This window comes from Glycine soja, chromosome 18 (genome assembly GCF_004193775.1).
Source record: "Glycine soja cultivar W05 chromosome 18, ASM419377v2, whole genome shotgun sequence".
Taxonomy (NCBI): domain Eukaryota; kingdom Viridiplantae; phylum Streptophyta; class Magnoliopsida; order Fabales; family Fabaceae; genus Glycine; species Glycine soja.
In genome coordinates, this window is record NC_041019.1 from 4935459 (window position 1) to 4955791 (window position 20333).

General features: G+C 32.8%; 2 protein-coding genes across 3 annotated transcripts; both read right to left on the bottom strand.

Annotated features, from left to right (window-relative positions):
- Nucleotides 1-3860: 3860 nt before the first annotated feature.
- On the bottom strand, nucleotides 3861-10897 carry LOC114395817 (protein TIC110, chloroplastic-like). The gene is made up of 15 exons (XM_028357673.1): nucleotides 10290-10897; nucleotides 9991-10050; nucleotides 9707-9830; nucleotides 9525-9593; nucleotides 9321-9419; nucleotides 8839-8905; nucleotides 8352-8416; nucleotides 8123-8217; nucleotides 7789-7916; nucleotides 7597-7697; nucleotides 6538-6754; nucleotides 6091-6245; nucleotides 5497-5622; nucleotides 4437-5405; nucleotides 3861-4334 (listed from the first exon to the last, which is right to left on the bottom strand). Exons 1-15 carry the CDS (start codon nucleotides 10742-10744, stop codon nucleotides 4092-4094), a joined length of 2973 nt encoding a protein of 990 aa, XP_028213474.1. The 5' UTR covers nucleotides 10745-10897; the 3' UTR covers nucleotides 3861-4091.
- A 4714-nt stretch (nucleotides 10898-15611) lies between these two features.
- Nucleotides 15612-17474, bottom strand: LOC114395807. Of its 2 annotated transcripts, none has more exons than XM_028357664.1 (4): nucleotides 17281-17474; nucleotides 16673-16774; nucleotides 16152-16322; nucleotides 15612-15882 (listed from the first exon to the last, which is right to left on the bottom strand). In XM_028357664.1, the coding sequence occupies exons 1-4, from the start codon at nucleotides 17356-17358 to the stop codon at nucleotides 15787-15789; spliced, it is 447 nt and encodes a 148-aa protein (XP_028213465.1). In that variant the 5' UTR covers nucleotides 17359-17474; the 3' UTR covers nucleotides 15612-15786. The 2 variants fall into 2 exon arrangements, with proteins under 2 accessions (XP_028213465.1, XP_028213464.1); XM_028357663.1 differs by lacking the exon at nucleotides 17281-17474 and adding an exon at nucleotides 17048-17262.
- Between the last annotated feature and the right edge of the window lie 2859 nt (nucleotides 17475-20333).

A 20333-nucleotide genomic window follows, 5' to 3' on the forward strand; every position in this document is an offset into this window, starting at 1 on the left:
CAAATGTTTTTCCCAAACTTCTTCACCATCATTTCTTCCTCTGCTCATCAATTGCTAAGCCTTGTAGGCTTCATTCGTATGCAAGTAACATCATAAGCCCTCACACACCATCACCTTTGTGAACCAAAGAAGTGTAATTCAAATGTTTTTTCCAAGCTTCTTCACCATCCCTTCTGCTGGTCATCAATGGCAAGACACTATGGACATTATTTGGCTCCAAGCTATTAATGGAACAAACATCAATTTCCCTGCTTACTCTTGCCAGCTGAAATAGCTTCTTTCCATATCCCAAGTGCAGCTCAAATAACCCTGCATTTGCCTCTGATGCAGGGAAACATTTTGGCCGGGTTCCTACTTACTGGTCTTGTTTCTATTTACATCCTGGCTATTCCTCTTGATTGGTTCAACGCTTGGGTTAATCGGTTATGGTGTGCAGTATCTCTTCATAGATATGGTTGGTTATGAAGCTTGGGAAAAACATTGGAAATGCACTTCTTGGCTCCTAGTGGGATCATAGAACACAAATGTACTAACATAGCATTGGATCTTCAATGCAGTCCACATTCTAGTAGCGTGGTGTTGGTGTGCCATGGTTGGAGTTGGCTCTTTGCTATTTTCTAGCAATGGAAGAAAGGGAACTTGAGAGAGGACTCCGTGCGTTTGTTGTATGTGAGAACGTGATCGTGTTTTCTACGATGAGTATGAGGTGTTCTTGTAAAGGGTGATTTTGAACGAGGAATGTGTGCATGCATGCGTGTCTAGATCGAGAAAGAGTGTGCCTTCCTTCAATGCATGTGGCATCAGTGGGGAGAGAACAGGTGAGAGAAAAATATTAAATGAGAATGATTCTTTAATCTTTATGACATGTAACGTGTGGAATGTGTGTGATACGTCATACGTGAGTATTAGCGATGAAAAAAGAAAAGGTGAGGGTTATGTGAAAAAAATTCAAATGTATCAAACCAATTCATATTTAATCCACTTTAAATTCATTTATATGTTGAAATTCAATTTTTTAGATTTTAAATCCAATCCATGATTGGTTATTTGTTTAGCTTTCTAAATCCAATTCAATTTTTTGGACGATGACAACGGTTAGGGTTATTTTAGTCAACTTTGATAGGGGTTATTTTTTAAGTTGATGTTGTTTAGAGTTTTTTTTTTTCTTGATGATGTTTTTAAATTGTCATTGGCTAGGACCATTTTTTGGTTAATGCCAACAAGGGTTTTTTTTCGACAACGTTGGTTGGGACTATTTTTTTTTATCAATGTCATCCAAAGTTTTTTTGGTCAACATTAGTCAAGATTATTTTTCAGTCAATATCAGCTAAGTTTTTCTTTTGTCGATGTCTGTCAAGGTTATTTTTGGGTAAATACTGAGTAAGGTTTTTCGCCTGACATCGGCTAGGAGTTTTTGGTTGATTTTAAACAATGCTATTTTTTGTGGATGACGACTAGGATTTTTTGGACAACATCATTCAGGACTATTTTTTGGTCAACATCGGTCGAAAAGTATCATTGAACGATGTCGAAAAAAACAAAAAACTAGTTGACATGTGATAATTGTTATGCATAAGTAATTTAAATATTAAAATCACATAGTAATTATCTAATTTTTCTCTTTTTATTGCTTATTTTGTGTTAAAACATTAGGAATTTAACTTCTTTTGAGTTTTATCTGGTAGATGTTAAAGTTAATTAATTTATAGTGTTTTTGGGTGTATTTTTTTGTAGAATTACACAATAGAAGGCCTAGAAGAGAGTTGAGTTGAAGGAATGGAGCAACGCGCTCAATGCGTCAACAACCGCTCAGCATGAGGAGCCAACTAGGAGGCCAATCTTAGGACGTCTTTGGCAGCTTAGCGCACATCTAACGGCTTAACGTGCAGTCACTTATGTCAACTAAACTTTGCATGTGCGCGTAGCGTGCACGTGCATGCTTAGCGCATAGTCAATGTCGAAAAACATGACTATGCTAAGTTTTAAAGGAAAAAGGAAGAAATCAGGACAGTTTTTTGGGGACCAAATAAGGAGCTAGGGTACGAGAAAAGATGGAGAACCCATTCATTTGGGGACCCTTTCCTCCATTTTCTTCCACACCTTTTGTTTCCCTTTTGTATTAGTAAGTCTTTGATGACAATGAGAGGGTAAACCATTCATTATTGGGAGCTCAACAACAAACACTCTTGATTCTAACTATCTATTTAATGTTATTTTGATATTATTGTCTTTTTTCTGTGTTTAGTATCATGTTTATGGTTTGATCACCCATGCTCATGTAGTGTTATAGGGTTTATGCATTGGAAAATGTTTATCTCCTAAGAACTTGAAAAGAACATCTAGGTAATCCATGTCTAGGGATAGAATGGTCTTGTTTAGCCTTATTTATGCATCTTTATTCTTAAAACAAATTATTTGATGTAACTCTTAAGGGATTAGGAGTGAAATTAGGTACTTTAAGCTCTTTCACATGAGGGATCATGATTAGGATAGGTTAGCGGTGAATGTAATAATCGGAATAATATTAAATAGTGAAAAAATTTTAATGTTGCAACAAGAGTAGTTTCGGTAGGCTGAGTCCCAACATATTCTGTAATTCTGCTTCAACCGATAACTCACCCCCCGAGTGTTTGTGTTCTATTTCTTTAATGTGCTCTACTTAATTATCTTTATTTATGTTGAATTTTACATTCTGTATCACTATTCGACCAATGTCGAATTTAATTCATTAATTGCTTAAAATTGGACATATACAAACTCCGAGTACAATCAAAGTCCTGTGAACTCGATACTCGATCTTACCGTTTTAAGATACTAAGAAAAATTGGTATACTTGCTAAGGAGTTTACAACGTTGATTGAAAAAACCTTAGCTGACATCAGCAAAAAATTATCCCAAGTCAATGTTGACCAAAAGAAATAATTATGGTTGATATCAGCCAACAAACCCTAGTCGACATCAACAAAAAAAGCCTCAACTAACATTGCTAAAAAAAACTCCAGTAAGTGCCAACAAAAAAAATAGTTTCGACCAATGTTGACAAAAAACATCACCGACTGACATCAGCAAAAAAAAGCCTAGTTGATATCGACCAAAAAAACCCTAGTCCACATCAACAAAAAATATCCACGATCAAGATCGGCCGAAAAATCCTAGTCGATGTCGGCCAAAAAATATCATTGGCCGACATTAACCAAAAAACCCTAGCCAACTTGACAACAATAAAACCTACTTGAGATCGACAGAAAAATCATTGATCGATATTGATCGAAAAATGCACTAACCAACATTAGCTGAAAAATACCCTAATTGATGTCGATCTAAAAATGTCTGGACCAATGTTAATTGCATCGATTGAAGTCGATTGAAAATAACCTTGGTTAAAGTCAATCAAAAACAACATCAGTCAATGTAAATCAAAAACTACGTCGAATAAGTTTGGACAAAAAATGATTTTTGATTTGAAAAAGAGATTTAAAATGGATCCAAAATATCCAAATTGGTTTTTTTTTTTAACAAAATATGAATTTTAAATCCAATCCATTTAATTAAATCTGAATTTTAAATCCAATTTATTTAAATGGATCTCGACTCTCGACTGGATTTAGATTGAATTTTCAAAAATCTAATTCATGTTCACCCTCTAGAGAGAGTTTCGTTTGTCAAGGTGAAAGGATAACTAGTTTGTCATGTAAATTACAAGGCTTTTAAAATTAAGGGACCAAATTACAAAGCTTACAATATTAATTAAATTTGATGGAAAAAGCAACATTGCATTAATTTAAAAAATTAAGGAACCAAATTAAATTTTTTAATAATAATAAAGGAAACATATTGAACTAGCTAAGACAAAAAAAATATAATTTAACCCTTTTTATTTTGATAAAGATCAATATGATTTGCATTGATCAAAAACATCAGCAGACTAAATCGTACTGTCAAAATATGATCAATCTGAAATCCCAACTTCTACTCATAAATCTGCGTCTTACTCATTTCTTTCCCGAGAATCTATATGATTTTCTTTTCTTTCACCTTTAAACAATATGACAATAGAAAATGGGTTTTTTGACAACTGTTTCTTATAATTCTCAGAATACAAACTCCTCTACCTCTGCATTATTACTAAGCAATCTTTCTCCCATCTCTCGAAGAGAAGCTGCTGTGGAATCATTTATGCCCAACAGATACTGCAAACGAGACAATTTTTCAGGAGTTGCATTACTCTTCATGTATATAGTATAAAGATCAGCAAGCTCCTCTTGCACTCCCCACGAATGTGGCCGAGAGGGCACTGCTTTGTCACAAGCCAGCATGTTATTGAGTGAAGAAACCTGTACACAAGGTGAGAAGCAATCACGATTGGGCTATACGCAACAAAATTTAGAAATATATATTATAATTTTCTGAACATGAAACTTCAGAAGACCACTTACCACCCCTTCACGATTTCTCTGTCTTAATAGTGCCACGGCTTGAATGAGAGAGTTAGATAACCTAGTTTCTGCAAGCTCTAGAACCACGCCTCTTGCTTTCTCTTTATTAATGTTGAGATCCAACGGGATTCTTTCATATACTTCCTCCTCATCGAACTCTCCAGTGCCTGATGAGAAAATATCACCAACAGTTTTTTTGAAGAGGGTCTCTCTCAAGTCTTCAGATACCATGTTGTCTATCTCAACACTGGCTTCCTTAAGTTCTCTTATCTGCTTAATACTAAGCTTCCCTTGAGTTACTGCAGTTTCAATGGCTGCTGCCATTTTGGTAGTAGTTATACTGTTGATTATCTTCTGAGAATATTCTTGAGGTAAGCCAACTTGGTTCTGCAGATTATTAAGCTGCTCCACCCTGGCCTTTGTCAGCTGTCCATCCACTAAAATTACCTCAGCTTGCTGCCTAAAAGCTTGCTCTGCTAGACTTCTATGTACTTCCACTATTTCTTTACCACTCAAACCAAGAATCCCGCCAAGCTGATTTAGCAGAACATATTCTGAATCATCCTTCTTGGCAGTGATTTGGGCACCAAATGGAACCCTTGTCTCTTCACCAGTTAAACAGAATAGGAGGTATATCTTGTAAAGATCAGTTCTATCTCTTTCCGAAAGGTCATCTATAAGAGTAATTTCTGTATGACCAAGATTCCCCAGCTTTGCTTCGAGTTCTTTGTTTTGTCTTATTTTCTTAAGTGTCTGCAGAGAATCCCATTCTTCATCTTCAGTTTGTATCACGTCATCCTTTCCAGGTTCTTCAGTCGACTCATCATCTGACTCCCCTTTAATGTCATTCACCAACTCAGTCACAACCAAGGTGTTGAAAGCTATCATTTTCTTTAATTCTTTTGCAGATTCTGTACAATTCCCAGCTGCTCGTGCACGTTTTATGTAATTAATAAATATTTTCCTTACCTGTAGTGTGATAAAAACAGCAGAGCAAAAGTTAAACTCATTTCAGATCCTCATAAATAGACATCCAATTTCCTGATAAATGGACACTCACGGTCTTGCTTGCAATAGACATAGCAGTATCCCCGGTTAGTCGCAAGCCATGTGCTGCTTTTCTTACTGATTTCCTCATCTCAGCACCATTTCCATCAACCCCTGATGCAATCGCATCCTTGACAACCTATTAAAAACAACACAGCAGAGTCAATAAGAATACATTGATTTCTTTGCATATCTATATCATCAACCAACTATAAATTAAGAGAATCAAAACCAATCCAGATTCATAGTATTTAGAAACAAGTCAAAATGAGTGCATCATCACCACATAAAAAAGTCACTTCCCATTTTAGTAATCCAAATAGCTATAGAATAAACAATACCCCGAAACGGAAAAATAACAGTCCTCAAAGAATAAGTAGAAATTAGCGAGAAACAACATTGCCTAGGAGAAACATCCTCTGTTCCATTGTCAATCACTGACTAACCTTGAACTATTGCTCATGGAGGAAGGACAAGGTTGGTATATCGAACAATAAATGACATGAAGACACATCATGTTTTGCACAAAATGTATGCATGGAATTCAGTAGATATGACCAATAAACTAATAAACAATAGAGCATTACATGCAACCTCAACCTGGTACCTTTTCAAACAAACTGCCACAGATATCCGAGTGAGCTGTATCAATGGTCTGTTGAGGTATACAGAGCATTACACCCAACCTCAACAAAGCAGCAGCATCTTTATCACTGAGCTCCCCATCAGCCACCAATTGCTGAAGCTTTTGGCGGTAAATTTCTTAATGTAAGAAACTATAGTTAGATTTGAATATAATAAAGCTTACAACAACTAAAGTAAATATGCACACTTTACCCTAAAGTAAATTTGACACAGAACAAAGATAACAGTCATGTAATGCTAAAAGCCAACCATCACAAATTCACAACAACTAAGAAAGTAGATAAAAAATTGAATAAGGTGTAAAGCTTCAGATTTAGAATCTTAGATAAATATAACCTTATAACAGCACATTGAAAATTCTGGCACTACATGTGTGTAAACATGACAAGGATAACACAGAACAAGTTACCTTCATGAATTTCACAGGCCTTTTGTGGATCAAAGTGTAATTCATCACAAAGTTTTTGAAGGAATGTTTCCTTGCTATCTGTCATTTCTAAAGAACCACCTGAGACAGCCTGTGCAAGTTTTTTGCGATATACTCTTGATGTAACATCAAGCATAATGGCTTCGGCTTCACGTTTACCCAACCCAAAAAATTTTCTCAACAGATTTAGTGCAGCTACCTGAAATATATGATAAGTATAATTAGAAAATCATCTTTCTGAGTGTTTAGCTAAAGAAAAACAAACCCAATATAAAGGTCAATTCAGCACATATAACAAAAACAATTTTTTCTAGTTATGCTTATGATGGTTTAGATAAAAGGTCATGTGTCTTTGCTTGGCAGAATGCTCATTCACCAAAACAAAATTAGAGAATGAACAAAAAAAGGCATGTGAGGCGGGATCTTATGGTTATACATTTTACATGTCAAAAAAACCACCAGATTTCAAAGTTTAAAGCTAAAGTTGTTTATCAAGGACCCAAGAATTATATAAAAATCAAACAAATGAAACCAAACTAGCAGTGAAACATGGAAAACAACCAAAATGTACAGTGGTGCTGAAAACAAATCCTACTTTAAATTGAAATGCTTATAATGAGAATGATGGTACCAAGGATTGCACACCAAACAACCAGTTCAATCAGCTTTGGCACTGTGCACAAGTAAAAAAGATAAGGAAGAGAATAGAGAACAAAGAAGGATCAGGAAGGCTCATTATAGGGATAGCTTCATTTATTTTAATGGTTATCAGATCCAGAGTTGTAGTTGCACTCACTATATGCTATGGGAACTAAAATCAATATATAAGAAATCATATAGAGCACTAAGTCCCAGCTAGGTTATTCCATCTATGTTGTCCAAATATCTATCAATTTTCTAAATGTTCCCATGTTCAATAGAAAAAAATCGGAATGTTGTACCTGAGAAAAAATAATCCAAACTCAGCTTCAAATAATTATCATAGTTTCCAGAAAAAAGGATATGTTAGTTAAACACTGCATAAATGAAATGGCTATTTACTTTATTATCTTCCATGCGACCACTAGACAAAGCATTTGCAATATATGCTCTATAAAGGAGCTTCAAGTCCTCTATCTTTCTGTCACCATCATACTCACCACCTGTTCCAACCAAAGATGAACTAGAGTTGACATAAAGATTTTGTATTCAATACTTGAAGCTGAACAGAACAAAATCAGTCAAGAAGTTTACCCAGTAAAGAAACTGGGCCAACACCTTGAGCAAAGTGGTCCACATCTGGGTGGTTCTTTAATGAGATTAGTATATTATTAAAAGCCAATATACTATCAAGCTCCTCTACAGCTTCGATAACTCCATAGCTGAAAATTTTAAAATTGATTAGAAGTGGGAAATTCCTCAATAGTAAATTTCTTGCACCAATAAAAATTAAAAAACCAAGAAACCCTTCATAATGGATTGCAAATAAAAGCATCTCCAGAATTAAATAGCTGAATCCAAGAAAATCCACCCGCATTGGGTGCAAAAGAACACATGATACACATTTTTTGAGAACTAGAAAACTTACACAGATCTTGTGTGGGATTTAAGTATACCATGTGCTACTGAAATACTTCCCTCAACCAATTTCCTTGTGTGCTCCTTAAACAAGTTTTCAGCAAGCTTCAAAGGAAATTTCATCTTAGTTAATAAGCAGTACACTATTCCTCAAGGAAATCTTTGATAATGAAAGGTTTATTACACAAGAGAAGCAGTCAAAAGTTATATTCATTAAAGAAGCAAAAAAGAAAATGCACCTGATCAGAAAGGCAATACAAGTGTTGTGCTTCTCTAAGTGTAACGAGTTGTTCTGCATCAATATCTGACAATTTTTTACTCAGTTAAGGAATCAAAATCAGATAAATAGTTAACTACTTGTTGTAGTTGCTACAGAATGCATTTGTTTTGTTTTGATAACAATTTTAGAGAAATACCATATTCAGAATAAAATCTAACGTTTCAGCAGAATACCGCAGAAGCTACAAGGCTTTATTTAATACCACAAATGCATAATAAACTGAAGAAAAGCATAATATGCAATAGTTTCTAGATGGTAACAGGCATTGATTAAAGTGTACCAAACTAGCTTCTTATAATCTAAGCAAAAACATCATAGTTATATTAACATATAAAAACAAATTACAAAAATTATGACAGCTTAACTGGAGGATTAACTAGTGTGTTAAACACTTCACTACAATAAGACCAACTAAAGCTCTAGATGCATACATATCGCATAATTACCTCTGCCAACTGATTTCAGCTTGGAAGCATACAATCGCTGGGCATTGTCACGTATAGCTACTTCAACCTAAAAAATATACTATTGCAGTCAGAAAAACAAAAAGAATAGCATAACAATCAAAATAATAACAAAAACCTATTAACACCATGAGAGAAAAAAAAAGCTATATCCATGTCAGTGTTGGCAAAGAAAAATAAGTAGTTATGCAGCAAATGTTAGTTCTTCATTTTTTGAAATACACCAATACATGATAATACAGTGCTGTTCCTAGGATATTTTTGAATAAACCTCTACGAAAGAACTTATGGAAGAAAAAAAATTGAAAAAGCAAAATGAATCAAATTTCTTCTATAACTTAAAAATCAACTTATGCACCTTAGCTTTTGGAGAAGTTAGTTTACACAAAAAAATGGCCCTAGTCTAAGTGTAAGATAAAAATATCACATTACACATGACACAGGTACCAGACGTAATTAAATACCTGAGAATCAGTGACCTTGAACACATGCTTCCAAGGTAGAAGGAATGATGATGCTTCTCCAAAAACGAGATATGACATATATATCAGCTTCTGAAATGCCTGCATTAGAGACTCACTAACAATGTTCAAGCTCCAAGTATTCATTTAAATCCTCAAAGATACCCATCTAATAGTTGAGATAATAGTACAATTGAATTGACTTACCCGGTATTGCTCAATATCCGCTTCACAATCCCCAACCTCAAGCCTCTGCCTGAAAATGTTCCTACCAACCTGACAATCAGCAAGCATCAAAGCAGCAAAATAATTAACTGATTCTGTTAAATGATAAAAAAAGGTATTCAATCGAGACAGACATTCACACTATTAACAGACAAAAAGCCTACCTCAATATGCATAGCAGCTGCATCTGGGTCATCAATTCCTAAAGAATTCTTGAAGCTAATGATCTTATCAGCCTCGTCTCCTTTAAGCTCCACATCACCAGGAGGAAGCAAAGACGACACAAAGCTGAATGAAAATTTGAAATGCAAATTAATTATTCGAGCAATTATAGGTCAACACAACACACATGCATGAATTCATAGCCTCATCACACTATGTAATCATACACAAACATGCACACGTGAAGATATCTCAATTCTCAATAGAAAATTGATTAGTCACTCACTGGCTGTAAATATCACAAATCTCCGCTTTAAATGCGTCATCCTGCTTGCTCACACCATACCTACAAAATTAACCATTGCAAGAGCATCGAAAGAATCAGATTCATAAAATAAAATAAAATAAAAAACACACAACTCTCTCGACAATCAACTTAAATAAATAAACAATTGATTAATTAATTAACGCCAATTAGTCATTGGTAATTGACCAACACCGTACCAACTACCAAACGTAGCTCTGAATCCATAATTTCTACGATCTAATAAAAAAAAAAAATACATAACAGCAATGCAAACACACCTATTGGAGATTCCATCGATGTCTTCCTTCTTCAACAAGAAAGGATTATCAAGCCCTACCACATAGTTATGCAAATTCACGGCAGCGACTTGCGGCGCAACCGCATTGAGAGCGTAAGCAGCGGCGGTGCCGGCCACGCCGAACGCGACGGCTCCGCCGATAGCGACATTCTGGCATCCACCGAGCTTGGAGCCGAGTCCATATCCGGCGGAGGCAGCGGCGGCGAAGACAACGACGGAGGTTGCGAGCCGCACCGGCGGCGACAGCTTATCGACGAGGTGTTCGATTCCGCAGAGATCCTTCGGGACTTGCGGCGGAGCGGAGGTGGCGGAGAAACAGCGAGGGAAGAAGACTCTGAAACGGCGTCGTTGGGAGGTGCAAAGAGTTGCGAAAGTAAAAGGAAGGAGGGGAGGGTAGCAGTGGGAAGAAGGAATGAGAGTGTGTGAGGGATTCATGATGATTCCCTCGGAAAACGACGTCGTAAAACTGGAGTGTGGTTGTTTGTTGCAGAAGAAACAGAGAGAGAGGGTTGCACCGTTACAGTTACTGTAGTGTTTTTAACGGAAAGGAAGATGAAGATGGCCAGGGCCTTAATTGAGCTCCTAAGGCCCAAACTATAATAATTAAAAAATGTGGTTTTTAGAAAGAAAAGAAAATGTATTTAGGAAATTGGAGTAATCATTAGAGAATATTTAGTATCACATTTTTTGGTACATAAACTTACTATCTTATGCTCCACTAAAAAATGTGATGGGTACCAAAAAAACAATGTTCCCCTAAAATAATGTATTTATAGTCATTAATATTAAATAGGAAGTTAAAAATAAAATAAAATATAAATTTAATTATAATTTTAATGTTTATTTTTTTAATTAATTTTACATTTTAAAGCAGTTAAATCCCAACTCCATTTGCATCAAGATATTCTTGAGGATATTCATTGTCTCATTATAGCACATAAATCACGAAGCTAATATACCTCTTGGATGGTTGGGATTCTCAACAAAACCATCTGAGAAATCTCATGAATGGACTTTTCCCTTGATGTTAGGAGTCTTCATGAACCAATCCAATCTAATGAGAATCGAAAAAATCCGATTAAAAAGCCTCATAAATTGGGGACTCGGGTGTTTTTATTCATTTGCTTTTACTGTTATACATAGACAAAGTTGGGTAGAGGATTTTAATTATGATTACTTGTAAAGTATATTCGATCTCTTTTTGTTTTTTTTTTTTTTCTTAAGGGTGAATATCCCTTGTACCCTTAATCCTCTATCCTGATGATATTCTCCATAGAGATGTCTTATAAAACCTACTACCTTTCAAGCATTTCATGGCTTATTGTGTTAGTTGATCCGATCCCTCACAATTTTATTAATTTTGTGATTTAATTATTTTATCAATCGTATCTCTACAAACAAAAATGATTTTTAGTTTAAAAATTTTAAGAGTAAAACTATTTTATGTTCTTAGTTTCATGTTTTTTATTTTACTTTTTAATATGCATCGCATCAAATAACAAAACTCCTTCCAACATTTTATAACAAAAATTCAATCCTTTATTCTATTTAGGTATTTTGAGCTAAGAGGGGAAAGAAACAACATTGAATTATATGCTCATTCTCACCGAACTCAAAGCACACATTAACGCAAAAAGATAATTAAAGATGATATCAACTTTGTTTCCTCGAGTCATAAACCAAAATCTTTTATGGTTTCCTTGTGCAGTCTCATAATTACTTTGTTGCAACACCCAAGCTTCATTAAGTGTTATGATATTTTATGACCAGATGAAGATGATTTGGGTGATGAATGGGAGTGGGAGTGTGGTTCACAAGAATGAAGCAATTGACGTCAACGTTTTGAATTTTGATTAGATAAGTTTTACATTTTGTGTTCCAAAAGCTTCAAAATTAGTGACTATTGCTGACAAGTAGATGCAGTACGTGATTGTGGGAAGGTGGGTGTCGACCATGGCTGCCAAGTGAAAGCAATAATGGTTGGAAGCTGTTGAGCGATGATATGTTTTGAATTTGTTTTGCTTTTAATCATATTTTTCTTGAGACTTTATAATATTTTGGATATTTTTTTATTTTTTTTCTTTTAATTTCTTCTTTTTCATATCTGCAAATAATAAATAAGAAAAATATTAATTTTTATCATTTAATACAAAAATAACTTTTAAATAAATATTTTTAATATATTTTTATTATAAAAATAACTCATATTTAACCGTTATTAATCGATCACCATTATTCTCAAGTGGAGGTGATGGATGGTGGGTGGGATGTCATTGTGAAAGGTGAAGATGTTTTAGGATATCATTGAGATGGAGGAAAATAAATGTTTCTTAAAGTTATAACTATTTTCCTTTTTGGTTTTAAAAATTAATGTAAAAGGGTTTTCAAATTGATTAAAAAAATAATAATTTTAACTCCAATTTAAGCCAACACATTTTGTTTTGAAATATATATTTCAAAACTAAAAACTTACGAACAATCCAAACCAGCCTTAAAAGTTAATTACTAAAGTATAAAAGATATAAATGATAGATAATCATATCAAGGAAACTTGTCCCTCATTGTATGTAGGAAAATTGTCATAACACACTCTTTTGACAAGACATTTTTTTTTTCAACATTCTTTGACTAAAACTTATTTAAAAAAAATTGTAGAAGTTATTTCTTATATGACGAGTTTCTCTTTTGATATTTTAGTTTTTAATAATTTTTAACTAATTATAGAATGTATTGTTAGTTGTCCTCTAGATAGATTAATAATCCTTCTTGGTCAATTTAACTATTAAAGAAACATCTTTAAGGATTTTATTTAATCTCTTAATACACATCATATTTTTCCCTATTAGTAAATTTAACTATTAAAGAAAGATCTTTAAGGATTTTTCCACGATATATGGTCCACAGCAACACTGTTAATAAGTGGGTGAATAGCTAAGAAAAGAACCCGGAAGAATTAACAAGTTTGGTGTAAAGTTTGTCTTTGGAGACAAAAGAGCAATAATTTGAGGAAGTAGAAGGTTCATAATTATAATTTGGTTGAATGTGGGTGATGGATGATTCTCTTTGTCGAACAAACACACAGTGTAGTTAATGATGTAAAGAGAGAATGTGAGTAAAAAAGACGTTGGATTGCGTGAGTTATTATTGGTATATATGCATGCATGAAGCATGATAATAGTGGTTGTTCCTACTCAACGACATTTCTCTAGCCAAAGGGAAAGGAACAAGATGGGGAATCACGTACGTTAATGTGTCCGTTTTCAACACTTGGGAGATAAAGTTGACGAGTACTATAAGAAGCAGCCAGATTCTTCTGTATTTGTTCAATGATTGTTCTGATCACAAAATGTTAATTATAAGGTGTTCTTTCTCCCTGCTAATGCTAATAGAATATAATGTGTGTAGAGGACACTTATTGGATTTAGCCATTTTGGATCGGACATGTAAAAGCCCAACTAATGGAAGGCATAACATAAGCATGAAAAGGGCAAACAAAAAAAAAAGTTAATTGGTAAAAAAAAACAGTGACACACGTGATCCCAATATTTTTTACTGGATGAGTCAGATTAAAAATGTTTCTTTAAAAAAAAACAAAAAAGAAGGATTAAGAATGTTCAAAACCAACACTATACATGTAAAATTAAAAGACCGAAACAAAATTTCAAATAATTAATTAGATTAACTCGGCATTGAATAACATATATATCTATATGCATGCATACACACACACACATGTAAATGTAATATGTGTTTTGTACTGATGTTATATGTTTACAATATATATTTTTTGTTATGATAATTTTTAATATATGCTTCATTTTTTTTATAAATTTTATAGAAACATATGTTAGTAGATAAGTATATATAAATATTTTAATATATATATATATATATATATATATATATAGTTATGAATATTAATATATATTCAAATAATTCAATATTCACACATATTATATGTCTACTTCATTTATATAAATGTATGTTTTAAAAAATGTTATCTTTATTAAAAGGAAATAAAGCAATATGTAATAGAAAAATAAGAGATGTAATTCTCCATTATTTTAGTTAAAATATTTTCCCACTGTTTTTTTAGCTAGCGTTTTGGGATTTCTCTTGCTATTTTCTAAAGGGGTGGTTATTGCTTATTGTTAGATTGGTGTTGGTCCTTGAGAATGTTTTACTAGGAGTATTTAATGTTATTTATATTGTCTTCTTTTTTTAATGTAAATTAATGGGGGTGAGTGTTCATTGTATATATTCTTTATAATATAATTCATTTTCCTTTTAAAAAATAGTAGTAGAACTTTATTTAAACATTTATTTATTACATTTTAATATACATATTGAAAATTCTAATGAAATAAAAAATTCAACACAGATTAATTTATTTTGGGCAATAATTAAATGGTATTATCAATAAATTAATTAAAAAATAGTTTGATTGTGCAAAACTAATATACAATATTCCAACTTGCAAACACTCCTACTTCATATCTCGTGCTTCAAGTTAAAAGTAAAACTCTTTTACACTCATCCGCGAATTTGGATGTATATTTTATGGAACCCACCTGATAAGCAGAAACAATATATCTACGTGTGATAATTAGGCCTTTAATAACGGCGGTGGCATTTTTTATTAATCCTTATTCTCTTTTCACACTGGTTAGGATGGTAATTATATCATACAAATAAATATAATTACTTCTGGATGATAGTCTTGTTGAAATAACCAAGTTGTCTTTGAAAACTTCTTATAAACAGTAAGCTTCTTCCTTTCTAATTAATTAAATTTCTTTTAAGCTCTTGTTACAACACGAATAGGATTCAGCCAAACATATATAAGGGAAAGGACTATCTACTAAAAGAGTCGTGCAAAATTTTAATTTAATTTATAAAATATGTCAACTATAAATAAATACATATATATATATATATATATATATATATATATATATATATATATATATAATACAATATTTTGTGGAAAAAAAATTCCTCGGTCCCTAACTTTTATTTCGAGCCGAGAAATAAATATTAAAAATCTTGTAAGACTTTTTGCACCCTCATCGATCCCCGTTGCCTTCCGGAGTTAAACTCCCCCATATAAGATGTTCCCCAATAATATTTAAAATTAATTCGTTTTAGTTCTTTCATCTAGTACACTAGAACATTATTCACTTATTAATTAATCACCATATACCTAGTGGTACATATGGAAAATAATAAGTGTTCTGAAATTAATCTTCTATTCAGTCACTAAAAAATTAAGTAGAGAATAGAAGTTTATACATATGGGGTGTTTATGTGGAGAAAGTTTGAGCATTATCTTATAATTAATATTCAATATATTCATCAGAAAGGCCAACTTCTCGTTCTATTTAAAGGAGTAAACATTGTTACAAGAAGCAGGAAACTGATCAAGCAAGCATAATATTAATTTCTAATTATGACAATAGGTGCTGGGGCATGAATCATTATATCTGTGAAACTTCCCTCCAGTTTTGAATAGCTTGAGACACTACTTGCTCAACTAGTTGTGCATCCAATGGGCGAGTATCTTCATTGTTCTCCTGCAACACCCATAACAAATAATCAATACTATCCGTGGATCACAATGCTAGGAAATACAACTACTCAAAAACTCAAAAAGATATTTAAAAAAAAGGTTTAAAGTTTAAAGCAAAATTGGTACTAATAATATTTTATTTTTATCTAAAAAAATTGTTTCTTTTGTGATTAATTAATTTTTTTTATTGATTGTGCCTACACAAATTGCACTAACAGTACAAAATATTGCTCTTATGATTTAGATAATTATGTATGTGTGTCACATTATTACTTTGTTTCCGAGAGCTTCTATACTGAAGCTGTGCGCACAAGAAACCCTAGCTTGGAGCACATCAAGCCCCAGCTCTTCAAAGGCTTCCAATATAAACACCAGCAACCCCTGGCAACTGCTTTCACTCAGCACCTTGATCACAAAACCCTCTTCTTGTGTTTCAACTTCAAGCTACGAAATCATTAACAGCAACCACAAATTAATTATTGCCAACTTCTGCTGATAGGGAAATTAAATTGCGGTAGTATTCTTCCTAGTATGAATCAACTAACGGATTTTTCTATCCTATACAGTAAATATCCTAACTGGACATCTATATATACCCCTTTTAAATAAATGTTTTTAATTGTTTAAAAAGAAAAAAAATTATATCAATAATTTCAATATAATAAATATTTTCTACAACATAGATCGATTATCACAGGATTATTCCAGCTTCATTAAACATTAATCTCAAATTCAAGTCATGACATGTTTTAAGAACAGAAAACTATATATTAAATATGATGAAGTTCTCATACCTTAGGCATTGGATCATAGTCAACGATTTTTCGTGCCGTTGCCACTGTTAACTGGTTCAATTCTTCCAGTTTTTGCTTTAAACCTTGTATGTAATCTGACACCTGGAATAACACTGAGGCTTTAGGGCGCTGCATAATGAAACACGGAATACGTTCCATATCTATATATATATATATATATATATATATATATATATATATATATATATATATATATATATATATATATATATATATCAAAGTGATCTTCAATTGTTGAACAAAATATGCATTTAGAGGCAAAAATATAAGCAAGATATGAGAGTTTATATATATCCAACTGTTATTGAATATACACATACACACAAGTAGAAAAGAAATTATCAAAGTGAGTACATGAATGTTAATTAATATTGAGTGGAGAATTCTCCGAAGAAGATTTTGATGAATGAGATGAAATATGTGAATTGGATAAAGAGAAGAAAATGAAAGTGATAACTGTGAAGAAATCAAATGGGCTGTTCCCCCTTTATGAAGTGGATTCTTCATGTAATAAAGTTTGTCCAGAAACTGGATGAGTAGAAAATGGCATGCAAACAGGGAAGAAAGAGATGTTTCAGAGTAATCACCGAGTGTGAGTATCTGATTGAACGAAGCAGGTGTAGGTTCCTGTACATGGCTGTTCTCTTGTGAACCCTGGAAACCATATTCTCTCTCTCTCTCTTGATTTATCACACTAGTACTCTCTCTCTCACAAGAACTATGTGCAAAGAAATGTAAACATTATTTGATGGTATATAAAGAGAGGGTGAGAACGCAGAATCTTGTGGATCACATGTGATGCAGTTTTGGAATTACAAAATGCATGAAATATTGTTTTAACTTCGATCAAGGGTCTTGTTTTTTTCCTCGTGAGATATTCATTGTCACTCAACCAATTTTGTTCTCCTCTAGAGCTAATTATTAAGACCTAGTTTGACACCGTATGTTTTACGGGGACAGTACAGATAATAAAGTATTGGGATTTTTTAATTTGAAAATGGAAAGTTAATTAACCAAGATTTAAATAACTTGACAAAATTACCAGTAGGAAAATCTCAAAGATATTTGTTTATTAGTCCACCTACCTTTTACCGTGCCTTGATTTAGAATGGCCCAAACTATTACATTAATTCATTAACTATTGAATGTTAACTTTACAAGCGGGTAACTTAATAAATATGATTTTTTTTATCAATAAATTTTAATTTTATTAGTATATAAGGAGATTGAATTTGTGATATTTCTCATCTTTCCTTTTCATTTAACCATCCAATCCATTTTCCCTTTTGAACCTGTAACCTCCTCTCCTCTCCTTCTCATTTCACCCTAAAATTCCTCTTTCCAACTATTAAGTCAACCTTATATTTTGTTTGTATTTTGTTTTTCTTTTAAGACTTGCATGTACACACTTATGTAGTTTTATTAACATTGACTATATTCTAAATCTAGTTTGTCACACTATATAGGTAAGATAGAAAAAGGAGATCACTATTATAATATAGCCTGTACTTGAGACAAAACTTTTGTTTTTTTTTACACAAATTAACTCGAGTTAATTATCTATCCAAAATAAAGTAGATAGGCAAAGCCTCTTTCAATACAACTTATAATATACAGTCAGAAATTAAAGATTAGTAAACCTAAGGAATCAGCTTTCTAGCCATTGTATTAGGTCCTAGTTGGTCAATTTCTGTTACCATTCAAAATATGTTAGTTGAAATTGGCTAGTCGATGCTTAGAGTCAAAATTGTAGCCGATATAATTGAGAAGGAGATGAGGCCGGAAAGATGATTCTCTGGATTTATTTGAATTTTCATCTAAGCTAAGTTGTTAAGATTCGACGGGCAGGAATCAATTGGATTCAAATAAAACATGTCTCTACTCTGGATCCGGAAAACAATGAAGCACCACAGGAGGGGTTAGAATTGCAGATTTAGCAAAATTCCACTAGTAACAGATCGCACCTGAAAAATAGGAATTGAATTTGAAACGTGGTAAAAGAGGTTGCAGGTTGTCTTAGCCGGAATAAGTGTTTTCTATAATAGCTTGAGAACACAAAAACTGTTGATAGATAGATTTATCCTTTTGACATTCAAATCACATGACACAAATTTTGAAATCGTGTTGGAGCAAAGTTAGTCAAATTACATTCGGCTAGTTATTGATTCAGGCGACAACAATTTCTTAAACCATATAGAGCATATGAAAATTAAATTTACTCCTATAGTTATCTACAGTTACCAGTTACTTCTTGAAAATCGATATGAGTAAAAGGAAAGGAACTAGTATGATGAGAGCAGGAAGTTAATCATTTAGGAGTAATGGGGTTTGAGTTGCCACATTCTAGAGGCAGTCAAAGTGGATAACAGAGAAAGGGGACAACATGTGCAAGCTGGTGTGTACGTAGGTTTGTCCTGTGTAAAATAAGCCACCTATTCATTATACATATTCACGAAAGAAGAAGCGTGTGGGGCCATAGGGCAAGGGGAGAAAACAGTGAAATGAAACATTCTTCTGCATGGGAACGTGTAAAACTGATGAAATAAAAGAGGTGGTGGTGGTGCCATTTGCAGCATAGTGGGGTAGGGCTATGTTGAGGAAGGAATCTTAATGGCTGAGGATAACTAGCTTAGCGCTACATAGCAAAAAGTGTCAAAAACATGTTATAGCTTTAGGTGTCTTCTTTGGATGACTCCAAGCTTTTCTCACGGGATAATAAGTCGATTCTCTCTCTTCTTTCCCTATGCATTATCTCTACCCACACACGTTAAAAGAAATTTTGGTCTTATTATAAAGTGCTGCAAAAAAGAAAAAAAAATGATACTAAATCATGCAATTTGTTAAATTATTATTCTCCACCTTCCAACAAAAACAAAAAGCAAGAACGCTTTGTCCTTCTCTGCTGTCGTTTTTATTTACCTGTTGTGAATAAATTGAGTGTATGCGTATGGTTCGATTATATTATTAGGGTTTATGGAAAATTTTGAAAAATGGGTGATTATTTTTCACAAATTGTCTTAAACAAGCACTTCTTAAAATGATATAAAAGTTAATAATTATATATAAAGATTTTGGGATGGCGTTTAATTTTGTGATTTCTGAAAATAAATATATTTCATCGACTAATTAAAATCTCATAATTAGGCATCTGAATAGGATTAATCTCACCTAGTAAGATAGGAAATACCGTGATACTAGTTCTTGAGTTGATAATATATATATATATATATATATATATATATATATATATATATATATATATATATATATATATATATATATATATATATATAATTTTGGAAATCTTTCAATACTAGTCTCTTCAAAGGTTGATTACGCAGTGAAGATTTCTAACTGTGGAATATATCAACTTATGGCTACATTTTTTTGGATAAAAAATAGTGTTAAGTACCACTACTTTTAGAAAGAGATTCATAAATATTTTTCGTCTGACGCAAATAATATATAAAATATTCGACACATATGGCATTGCTTAGCGCACTAGAAATCAATATTCCATTATTTGCTATCAAAGAAAAAAGAAAAAAAAAACTGTGAAAACAAACCGTGGCGTAAATAAAAAGATATGAAAGTGACGTAAACGATTGTGGTAATTGCTGAAATGGCTTGATTAATAACA

What these genes read in the sequence shown, in the direction of transcription:
- LOC114395807 (XM_028357663.1), bottom strand. Translation starts at nt 17,200, where the DNA reads ATGAAGAATCCACTTCATAAAGGGGGAACAGCCCATTTGATTTCTTCA. An exon ending in CAATATTAATTAACATTCAT is followed by an intron (nt 16,775 to 17,047) that starts GTACTCACTTTG and finishes GTGTTATTCCAG; the next exon opens with GTGTCAGATTACATACAAGG. An exon ending in TAGAAGCTCTCGGAAACAAA is followed by an intron (nt 15,883 to 16,151) that starts GTAATAATGTGA and finishes TGGGTGTTGCAG; the next exon opens with GAGAACAATGAAGATACTCG.
- LOC114395817 (XM_028357673.1), bottom strand. Translation starts at nt 10,744, where the DNA reads ATGAATCCCTCACACACTCTCATTCCTTCTTCCCACTGCTACCCTCCC. An exon ending in ATCGATGGAATCTCCAATAG is followed by an intron (nt 10,051 to 10,289) that starts GTGTGTTTGCAT and finishes TTAATTTTGTAG; the next exon opens with GTATGGTGTGAGCAAGCAGG. An exon ending in GCTGAAATCAGTTGGCAGAG is followed by an intron (nt 8,417 to 8,838) that starts GTAATTATGCGA and finishes AAAAATTGTCAG; the next exon opens with ATATTGATGCAGAACAACTC.